We start from the raw sequence: 12227 nt of genomic DNA, 5'->3' as shown, positions 1-12227 counted from the left end.
TGACCTAGAGAGCTATTAAAGTAATTCTGATGTGTGTTTTAAAATACGGCAACTTTATGATTTAGTTTGAAAATATAAACTGATTTAAAAGTGTAAACCTACTTACTTTCAAACTCCTACTTTTTATGTTAATAGATCCAAAAGTATATGACAACGTACCTTAGTGTAGCAACAGCATCAATTGATTCATATTGATGCTTCACGAATTACATGTTTTACCATTATTCTTCAACTTTAGTCAAGCCTCTTCACATGTAGCTTACAATATAAATTACAAAATGAAACTTTGAGCAATACTTTACAAAACGTATACCTACAACTTTTATTTAAAACCAAACATAACCCTCCTAAATCTATGTAAAAGCAAACAAATCACAAACATCTTTTTCGAGTTAATAAACAAACAACAGTTCATTGTACTGACCAGCTGTTTCATTAAAAAAATTAAATTAAATCATGTAAACTTTGGAAGCATGCCAGGCGTAGCCCTTTGGAAATCAGCCTGTGAGGCAGAGCCCTTAGGAAATTCGTCCATATCAATACTTTTCGGCAAATCTACACACTCTAAGCTTCATTTTTATGTACCATAGGCCTATATTTTTATTTGGTAAATGACCTTAACCGTTTACATAAAATTTGATTGTATCACTTTAATAATATAATAGATGTTGCAATGGTTTTGTAGGACATTTAACGCTATTTTCATTGGTGCTGTACGTGTATTAGCTTAATTTCTATGCTCGTTTTAGTGAAGCTACTACAGGTAATTTTAAAAATTCATATAATCGGCCATTACAGCCTAACGGGTGGGGTTGGAAAATTTTTGTTTGGCACTTTTTGTTCCTTTTAGTGAATAGAATACCTGGTAAAAATTAATGCACTTAGTAGAAAATAACCCAGTATAGCTGGCTTCTTGTGTAGCCACTGAGCGTTAGGAGGCTTAAAAAAAATAATAATAATAATTCATACATATACATACACAAACACCACAGAGGTGGAGTCAAAGACATTTGGCAGATACACCACAACACCACACTTGGTATATTACCACACTTCACACTTGGTAGATATACCACATCATCACACTTGGTAGTTACACATTTATAGCCTGTATTTTTTTGTCATAACCATTGTTTTTGTATCATAATTGTTGTCTATTTTTTAAGTTAGTATATTGACCTAAAATACTTTGTAAAACACTGAAAGACGCTCGGATAAAAGGCAATTTTATTTATTATTATTTCTTTTTTTTACAACAATAACACACTTGGTGGATACACTAAATCACCACACTTGCTTATATACACCACAAAACCACAATTGGTTGTTACACCACAATACCAAACTTGAAAGATACACCATAGTGCCACACTTGATAGATACATCACAATACCACACTTGTTAGATATACCACATTAAAACCATTGAATATTTCCTAAGTACAATACTTCTCTATGGCCACCGTGACCCAGCAAACGCTCGATGTTGCTTTCTTTGTGAAGGTGTTTTACGTTCCATAATAATAATTACACTAACACATTGACAACACACTAACAATAGTAGTATGATTCAATAAAGTATCAGCATGTTGGCACACACTCTGTCCATTTAGCTCTTCAAGAACTATTATAAGGGTAAGCGGTGGGAGTATTATATTTGGTAAGGAAAATCACTAAAGTTGCATTAATTTTTGGACTGTGGTGTTTGCAGCAATGGGGGGGGGGTTGCACTATTTTGTTTAGAATTATAAGGACCATGATATCATCAATTTAATAAGAACCAGTTTTTTATAAAAATCTGCTCTTCCGTTATTTTATGGGGTTTATGGGAAAATAACATAGGTTACAATACCTTTTGAAATTTGGACTATGATTTTTGAAACAGACTAATTTTGTGTTATTTTTGATTTTTTATAAAAAAATTACAGTTAAAAAAATAAAAGACATTTGGAGATATCATGGATTCGTACCTACACACCAAATGTCCTTATTATCGGACTACAGGTGTGGTCTGTAGCTTATACACATCCACCATACAGAAAAAACACATACACTCACACACACGGACAAACATCACTTCGGAAACCACTTTTTTATACTGTATATCTACCCAAAACTCAAACTCGAAAATGTTGACGAATACTTTATCCGTATCCACCACACTCACTATTCAACATTCTATAATTATAGGAGGGAAAGTAAAAACGTATAATTAAGATTTATAACTCATTCATCTTTCTAACAGGTTATGATGATGAAGACGACATTAGTAATCATTACTTCGAACCATCTAATAATATTATAATTATGGATCTGTCCAAAAATGGCTATATACTCAGAAATTCATTAGGAACCCATTTTTCACCCATAGTTTTAAAAGATCTGAGTTCTATTAAAGTATACATGGGATTCTTTGAGGAAAAAAAAGAAAAAAAGGAATATGGTTACATGGATTGTAAAGATCGATTTACGTGTATGGAACAGCTGACGAGAGATGACAAGAAAATTTGGCTTTTTTATTACGAGTTTCATCAAAGTGACGCATTGAACCGATACAACTACTACTCTTTCGAGGTAAGTGTTACCTCTTACTCTTTTAGTTAGGACACAAAAGCACTTTTCATGCGTATAGAAATGTGAATATGAAAGTAAGGAGAACGGAACGGACATGGATTTGTCATTTTAGCAAATTTCTTAAATTGGGAATAGATACACTTGATTTTAGTATGATTCATATTGGTGATTTTGGAATATCACTATGCTATCTATTCCCAATTAAAGAAAGTACGGCACAGCAGATTTGCATACCAAGAAAAGTTTGCTTTAGTCTACTTTTGAATAACGATCTTACATGGATACGTAGATAACACTTTAGCTTAGAATGGAAATACGTTAAGAATAGTTTTGCCATTGGTGTAGCTAACCTCAACGTTTTTACATTTGTATTTACTGAGTTTAATCCTGTTTCAGAAATACGATAATGAACACAGCAAAGGTTGTCAGTCTATTATAGATAGTGAGTAGTCCTAATTATTTAATTAACTATATTTGAATACATACTAACACTTAACATGAACTCTATAAGCATGAAATTTAACGGTAGTGGTAGTGTAAAAAGTTATTGTAAAGATATTAAGACGGAATGCATAAAAAACACAGTATGGACAGTAATTTGGAAAAGGACATTTTAATTGGCCAAATAAGTAAAACTTTGTTTTGCACAGATTATAGTATAGAAAGCCATACTTTGGTGCGCAGTTTTTACTTTGGCGCACAACAGTATTCCAACGAAACAACACAAAACAGTGTGCTTTTATTATGCATGTAATCCGTGTACGCTTGAAAATAGCTGCATTTTTATTTCAGGATTAGTGTTGCCTACAGTATTATTTTGAGGTTTCTGATTGGCTGAGGGAACATCATTACCGCGACGATACGGCTGATACCTACGGCCTCGGGGGTGTAATGGATAGATTGCTGGGCTAATGATCAGAAGGCCCGGGTTCGAACCCTATTCATAGCACAATTTTTTTGTATTGGATTTTTTCATTATCAACAGGTTTGGTTGGTCCGGTTAGGTTATGACGGTTTAATTTTATAATTAAAACATTATGAAATTGAATTTGACCCATTTATAGTTTTATTTTATGAACACAAATATTTTTTTTCTGTTAAAGCTTCATTTGATTTTTCATTATTAGCAAGTCTGGTTAGTTTGGTTAGGTTATGATATTATAATAAAAAAATTATAAAATAGGATTTGAGGCATTTATAATTTTATTTTATGAACAGAACTATTTTTTCGATTAATACACCTTCATTAGATTTTTTCATTGTCAGCACGTTTGGTTGGTTTGGTTAGGTTATGCGGTTTAATTTCATAATAAAAAGTTATTTAGTTTAGTTAGTTTTTTTTTGTTGTAAGAAGTAATTGATATTGTTTTATTGAAGCAACATTGTCTATTGTTTATTTTAATTTTAGTTCTATTATTTAACATGACCAATGTAAATTTTGTGTCGGATATTTTGGTTCGATAAATGAGTTATGAGGTAAAAAATAAAAAATTGAATTTGAGGCATTTATAATGTTATTCTATGAACAAAAATAATTTTTCAATTACTAAACCTTTGTTATAGTCAATCAGAAGCCTCTATGACACTGTTGGCAAAATTTATCCTGAAAAACAAATTAATTGTGCTTGAAAATAAGATGGCAACTAAGAGGTTAAATTAAGAGGTTAGAGATATTACGACTACGATTAGCTGGAGCAGCGTTTCCCATTTCGTTCGGATTTAACCTAACGTAAAAACGTGTTGTACGGTGTTTGAAAAATTAATTTAATTAATTATTAACTAATTATTTATATGACTTATAGTAAATGACAAACCATAAACAATAAAATTACTAAAATTACTATATAAATAATTTAATTAATTGGTTTTGATGAAATTTGGTTTGGGAAAATTTAATTTGTAAAACGAGTGCAAACTGCCTTTGCTGCACTCGAGAAACTTTCCACACTCGCCTACGGCTCGTGCGTAAACATTTCTCTCGCCCACTAGTTACACAAATAACTATTTCGATTATTATATAACACATTTTGGAATCCATACAATATGAAAGCGATGTTTGTTTTGTAACCGGACTCATATAGTAGTTCCAACAGTATTGTATACCAAACTTTAGTAGCGTATTTCCCTAAAGCGAAGTAGTCATTACCGTAGGTGGCACGGTAAGACCCGTACCCAGGATTCATTTTGATGTCCCTAGAGGCCAAAAACACTATTCGATCAAATTTGTATGTTTGTATACATGTACATACATTTATACATACATTTATATATACAGGGTGATTGATATAAGTGTACCAGCCGTTTTATTCGAAAACTATAAGTTATATTAATAAAAGTTTAATGGTAAGTGCCTTGGATTTTTTATTTAAACAATTATGGTCAAGTCCAAAAAGTTATTTTAGCCGCCATTTTTCCAATATGGCCGCCAACTTTGATTTTTCTTAAGAAACACCCTGTATTTTATGATGAATTCTGGTAGAAAAAGTAATTTTAAGACGATTTTATTCTTGTCATTTTTTTAATAAACCTAACCGTTTCAAAGATAATAATGGTTAAAGTTGTAAAATTTTGAATGGTTTTCGAACAAAACAGCTGGCATGCTTGCTTAGGCCTTTATTGAAACTCTTTCTCATGCAGAAATTTCAAAACTTTGACCATTATTATCTTTGAAACGGTTAGGTTTATGAAAAAAATCACAAGAATAAAATCGTCTTAAAATTAATTTTTCTACCAGAATACATCATACAACACGTAAGAAAAATTGGCGGCCATATTGGGAAAATGTCGGCTAAAATATTTTTTTTTTTTCTTGATAACAATTTTTTTAATAAAAAAAATCCAAGGCACTTACCATTTATCTTTTTTTGACATCTCTTATAGTTTTCGAATAAAACGGCTGGCACACTTATATCAATCACCCTGTATATACGTTTGTGAACCCGAACACTTGAGTATTTTTTCGGATTTTGATGAAATTTGGCTTGAAGGTGAAGGGTGGGATAAATTTGAATGAGTTCGCCAATTTAGCATGATCGGGCTATTGCAACAGGGTTTTACGGGGTGTTTTTTGGGTAAAAATTGGGTTTTCACATTTTAAACACTTAAAACTTAAAATTTCCCAACTCCTTCTTTAAAATTTTTAAATAGCTAAAAAACAAATAATTTGGTATATTGAAGTGTTTTTTATGGTTATTGGTTACAAAGAAAATTTTATAAATCGTTTATATAAAATTACCATGTTATTCTTATGGGGAATAAGTAAACTGTGGAGTTTGCTTGTTTATCGATGTATTTTGTTAAAACTTGGCATATTTATATTTTATACTAAGCTATTCATATTTCACTAAAAAACACTTTATTATCCTCACTGTAGCAGCAAACCTATAAACTTGTTAAACCTAATGTTATTTAAATAGATTTAATTGAAAATCAAACCAGGCAAATGGAAATTCGCTTAGTCTGTAGGTTTGCTGCTGCGGGGGTATTTTGTACTTCAAATGATCAGGTAATCATTTAAATTAAAAATATCAATACATGCAACATAAATATAAATGGTAAATTTTTTGCCTCTGATGTACTAAGTCAAGGTTTTGTTATCAGGAAAGAAATTAGGAAAATGCAAAACATTTGGACACGAGCTATGTTCTGATGAGGATATTGTGACTTACACAACAAACTTCAACCCAGGACTCACACTGAGTTGTTGCACAAAGGAAAACACAGCTGTTGTTGAAAATGATTTCTTGACATTGAAGGACTTTGATTGTTCAAGTAAGGTTAACATAAAGAATTTACTCATGTTTACCTCCAGCGCGGAGAAAGTAAACAAGGAACTAATTTATGGAGTAAGAAAAGGAGACAAAGTGTGTTGGCACAATATGGTCAGAACTACAGAAAAACTTTATACTAATGTTCTCATCAACTACGAACCTAAGGTTGATCCACCGCATCAGTGGTACGAGGTAGGTAACCAATTTGTGTTTAAAACACGTAGGTGAATGTTACTCGTGAACCCGACCAATGTGGACATTTTCTCTGTACACATAAAAGATTCTTTCATATTATTTTTAGCGAATTTCCCTATAGGGAAGTAGCTATTACCGTAGGTCTCATGGTAAGACTTAGGCCCGGGACCAATTTACTTTTTCATTTTGATGTCCCCAGAGGCCAAAAACACCATTCGTTCAATTTTTTTAGATGTATATATTTATATATATATATATGTGTCCGTGAACACGATAACTTGAGTAATTTTTATACGATTTTGATGAAATTTGGTTTGAAGGTGTAAGGCGGGATAAACTAGAATGAGTTCGCGATCCAGCATGATCGGACCATGGGAACAGGGTTTTATGGGGTAAAAGTTGTTTTTTCTCATTTTTGACCCTCAAAACATACAATTTCCCAATTTTTTCTCTAAACCTTCTTAAAGAGCTTGAAAAACAAACAATTCAGTATATCAAAGTGTTTTCATATGGTTATTAGTTACGGAGAAAACTAAAAAAAATTTAAATTTTACATTTTAAAAATTTTAAATTCCCATGTTATTCTTATAAGGAGAATGTTGTAAAACGTTGTAGTTTGCGTGTTTATGGATATATTTTGAACAGACTTGGCAAATATGTATGTATTTTGTACTAAGCTATAATTATTTAACTTAAAAACACACTTCCTTGTAGCAGCAATTCTATGTACTCGTTACACCTAATGTTATTTAAATAGATCAATTGAAAATCAGTTCAGCCAAATGGAAATTCGCTTAGACGGCAGGTTTGCTGCGGCTGGGGTATTTTTCGTTATTAATAATTTTTTGCATCGTATTCTTCACCATTTATGTAATGTGATACACACATGTTATACGGTTATACACAGGCTAACACTCATGTTATACAGGACATTTATTTAAAAACGCAACCCAAATGAAAGGTACCTTAAGATGTGTTTTAACGACAAAACATCCTTACATGTTCCCAGTTTTTTGTACTTCATTTTCAATCAGCTGATATGCATTTTTGCATAGTTATATGAGTTTTAATGTAATTAAGAATTGGTTGTGAATAAGTCTCGACGTGTGGATTTCGCATGCTCAAAAAGAATGTATTGCACATTAAAAGTAAATCATTGGCATTATGCCAAGATAGGCTTGATGTTAAGTTTGCAATTGCAATTCCACTTCCTGAAAAAAAACAATTGTTTTTATAATTTTCAAAAACTAACAAAATCAGTTCTGTAAAAAACAAAAAACGTAAACCTACATGCATACTCTATTTGAGCTTGCGAAAACACCACGTTGAGCCTTATTTACGACCAATTCAATAACTCTAAAATCCATGAGTAACTACGCAACAATTTCATAAAGTTGATTAGTAATTAATTCAAGAATAAGGGATACCAACATATAAGCTGTTTTCTTTTCGGTAAAAGGTGTCTTGATGTAGTTGTGATTATTTAGGTTGCATTAAAAAACATCCTGTGTATGTGGCAATAAATTCCGTGTTACATTTTAGCTAAATTCGGTTAAGAATTGTATAAACAATAGTTAAGAAAAAATATTACCAATGTTTAGTTACGATAATAATCAATCATTGATACTGAAAGTTTTCTAATAAAGTTAATTGTTTCAGGATGATTCAAAAAATTGCCCTTTTGACACAAGTAAGTTTGTTAGGATTACTTGCTTATTTTAAAGAAGGAGGAGGGGATTGCGACCTGTTCAGCCGGGTTTTCATGTTACATGCCAGTTAGTTGGTGAGACAAGTGTCGGAAGACAACTGACAGGCATGAAATTATTGGCTTCGTGTAAACACATTTTCCTTGCCAGCTGCCCTCACAATTGCCCCAAAATTCAGTTGTCTCCGAGAGTAGACTGAGGACAATGAGTTGGGCCCAGCGAGGCCCCTTAACCACCCGAAAACCCAATTGTCGCGACCATTAGCGCTGTGTAAACGGTGTAGGCCAATAGCGTTGTCTTGTCTTTTGGCAGTTGTATACTAATTCACTTTCAAAATTGTTGGCCACGTGTGAACAGGTTCTCGTTCAACTTGACAGGCTTACGACGCAACCACGCGATGACGATTGGTTAAGACAATTGTTTTGCAGGCTTGTTTTAATTCTAATAACTGGAACAGATATTTATAAACTCACCAATAAGTTTTATTCGTAGTTAAATATATTTTGCAACCTACTTTTTAATGCTTCTTAAAGTACGGACAATTTCACCCTCCTACTGATTCGGACCAATTCAACACCTAATATTTAATTATTCGAAAACTGAACGCAGTTATTATCTTTCATCCTATGTCAATATATGGACGTTTTATGGAATCTTCTTCACTTATCTTGGGGAACGGCTTATTCCACTGAATAATGTTACTTAAAACACAAATAAAGAAACCTCATTTATTTGTGTTTTTCTCGGGTTACGCCTGTTTACTTATAGAGCGTCAAATTGTTATACTGCACTTGAGGATAACATACACCTCCTTTAATTTCGTACTGACTTGGACAACATTCAATAAAATCTAGTGATTCGCTTGTATCCTGTTTCCCGTCATGGTATTATGCATTTAAAAGAATGGGTTATGGTTACCTAAATTGTACTGTTTTATAATTTGAAATAAATATCGTTTACCACATTGTTTGCAATTTGCTTTGTAGTGGTTGGTGTTAAATGACTCGAAGCAATATCTGAAGTAACACACTCTTCCCTTTTTTCCTGGGATTACATTATTTAGCTATGTCATTTATTCCCTTACATTTTTCTACCTTGTTTGAGTTAACCAAGCATTCAGTCTGTTAGGCCTACACATAATCTCAAGTGTAACTAAGCAAATGCATCACTGAACAACGTTGTGTGTGCCTAATCTATTCCCAAATAATACATTTTCGTTTGTTTTTTTAGAGAAGGACATACTTTTTAAGAAAGTACCTGAACTCAAGAACACACAAGAATCGAGCAAAAAGAAAATAACATACTTAGCCATGATTGAAAAATTCACAGTAAAGTTAGAATGCTACGAAGACAATGACGGAAAGTATTATTCTTCAGAAATCCTACTGAGAGGAGAAGATTTGGTTTTATTTTCCGTTGAAGTTAAACGATTGGAATGTTCATCTAAAAGCGATCTTCAAAAGTTGCACGTGTCTTCATGGAAAGGACTCTCTGAAGATTACTTGTCTGTTGGAATCCAGGTTGGGCCGAGGTGGTGTCGTTACGACGCATGCGTCACTTGCAAGTCGCAAAACTTCAGACTTAACATTGACGAAGCTAAGCCAAAGGAGGAAACGCGGTGGTCAGAGGTACGGAAATCTGAGTACATGACAATACATGCTCCAAAATGGTAGCCCGTCAAACGATGTGGAAAATCAATGGTAATATTGGTTTTGAGTTGCCCCCCTAATCCCGGGGACACTCAACAATTTTAAAATCATAAAATGAAACTTCTTGCTAAGGTTGCATGACCACCAAAAGGATATCTCTGTATATTTACTTAGAAAAATATTAGAGAGGGGGCTCTTGATTTTTTATTCACCCGGTATATATACCTAGTCAACTTAAACCAAGAATTAATCAAGCAGCAAGAATATTAGAACAGAAACGGCATTTGACGTCACTAGCCTGGATGCAAACATGTTTGTATTATCGCTCAAACCATACGTTTTGTTATTATTGGATCAAGCTAGTGATATAATTGATTTATGTTTATGATCCATACATTTTACTATTACAGTTTACTATTATTATCCGTGATAACAGTTACAATCATTCCTTAAAGTCAACAGCTGATCTTATGCCTTTGTTCATGTGTAAAATACTGCTTCCAAGGATTACATGGAAATTTTGAGAGCCTGTAGGGCGGATTCCATAGAGAATTTGTTTAGCGCCACATAGATTTTAGCACTCACTGATATGGTCTTTATCGCCATGCAAAATTTGAAAATGATTGCTTCAGCTGTCTAGGCGGAGTTTGCGTAATACGAAATGCACGAGAGTCGACGTCTAAGAGCTTCGCACACTCCGCTCAATAATGTATAAACATTTATATCTTTTAATACTAATAACTAATATGTTAATATTACTAATAACTACTATATACTTATAACCTAGAAAACATTTAGTTATCTTGATGGTGTTTAAATTAACTGTATTAAACAGTCCGTTTTAATTCCATGAAACATGCCTAAAAACTACTATGCACTTTTGTTGTGTTATGATAAAGATCTATTATGTGATTGACTAGAGTCTAATGACAGGTTTACGTTGCAGCCAGGCTTTACAATCACAAGTCGGCCAATATTATTCACTCGTAAGTAAAACTTGCATACTTATTTTATTATTTTAGAAAAAAACTAGCCGCTATACCCGTGCCTTGCAATGGGGTTAAGATCCGGAAGAGACAATTTTGGTCCCTTGAAAATAATGGCAAGCAGCTTAATTTTAAAATATCGCCATTGATTTTATTGAAGCCGCTGTGCATCTAAACAACAACTAAATTAACCACAAATTATAAAACAATATGTCATGATCAAGTTTATTAAAAATAAGAACACATTTATTTCCAACACCAAAGCACGCATGATACAAAGATCGTATTACTCTTGAGGTAAAACAATAAGTTCCAAATTGTCACTTCTGCTTGTCGCAGTATCAGTTAATAAAAATATATCAGTCAATGATATATTTTTAGGTATAACCAGAAGAAGACATCCCATCTATATGGATTAGCTGTCGCCAATTTTTTACTAAAAAAAGAATGTAGTTGTGTGAGCCAGTCACAGATTGCGCTAGTGTCTAAAACTCTATTTTGTACCTTATTTTTTGTTACAGTACTGACATAGTTGCTGGGTCACAACAGTTGCTATAGCTCATAATAAGTTATTCCGTCAGTTTGACTTGGTAAAAACCATCATGTAATCTGCATAAATCAGTAATTTAGATCAGCGCAATCTGTAGGTGGCTCACATCAACTAAGACAAATTTTACAGTAGAACCCCTGATATCCGGCCTTGGTTTTTCCGGTCCTCTGTTTATCCGGCCACTTCCAGGAAGCCAATATCAAAATGTTTTTCTCAAAGCTTACAGACGTTTAGATGCTTTTAAGCACTAGTCTTTGCGACTTGTTTGAGCTAAACTATTTATCTGAACTATTTATCTGTTTGTTTCAATACATTTTACTGTGTCACTAAACTCAGTTGAACTAGGCCTAACCACTAAAAAGTTGGGGGTTGGGAAATTAATCTTTGTATTTATTTCACAAAAAGGATAAGAAAGTTGAGTAGAATTGTATTTACTATTAAGGTCCTAAAAATCTTCAAGGCTGATTTAATGAAACTTTTACCTCCATCGTTTAATAGTTTTTGTTACCTGAAATCTTAATTTCAGGTTTTTTTAACAACTTTAGTCTACACATTTTTATTTGTACAAACATGTTAATTCTTCAAAAAATAATCCTAGAATAGACTTAAATGATACTTTTGACAGCATGTTTTGATTAAATATTATTATAGGTATGAATAATTTTCATTTTTGTAGTAGGTTGGTTTATCCGGCCAAATCGCTATCCGGCCAGGGGCTTGGTCCCGTGGTGGCCGGATATGAGGGGTTCTACTGTATTAAAAACCTGGCTACAACTTTAACATGGGGATGGAATGTAT

At 32.9% G+C, this 12227-nt stretch overlaps 1 protein-coding gene across 2 annotated transcripts in view; it reads left to right on the top strand.

Moving 5' to 3' along the window:
* LOC129000855 (uncharacterized) overlaps positions 1-12227 on the top strand; it is a 253328-nt gene that overhangs the window by 71901 nt on the left and 169200 nt on the right. For both annotated transcript variants that reach the window (XM_054427905.1, XM_054427904.1), the window contains exons 11-16: positions 2245-2573; positions 2970-3015; positions 6174-6535; positions 8198-8228; positions 9475-9872; positions 10840-10879. In XM_054427905.1, the coding sequence (XP_054283880.1) occupies positions 2245-2573; positions 2970-3015; positions 6174-6535; positions 8198-8228; positions 9475-9872; positions 10840-10879 (1206 nt within the window). The remainder of the gene's footprint in view (positions 1-2244; positions 2574-2969; positions 3016-6173; positions 6536-8197; positions 8229-9474; positions 9873-10839; positions 10880-12227) is intronic.

This window comes from Macrosteles quadrilineatus, unplaced genomic scaffold (assembly GCF_028750875.1).
Source record: "Macrosteles quadrilineatus isolate MER2022 unplaced genomic scaffold, UCM_ALF_1.0 Scaffold_8__2_contigs__length_117827958, whole genome shotgun sequence".
NCBI lineage: Eukaryota > Metazoa > Arthropoda > Insecta > Hemiptera > Cicadellidae > Macrosteles > Macrosteles quadrilineatus.
This window is presented reverse-complemented; position numbering and strand designations above follow the sequence as displayed.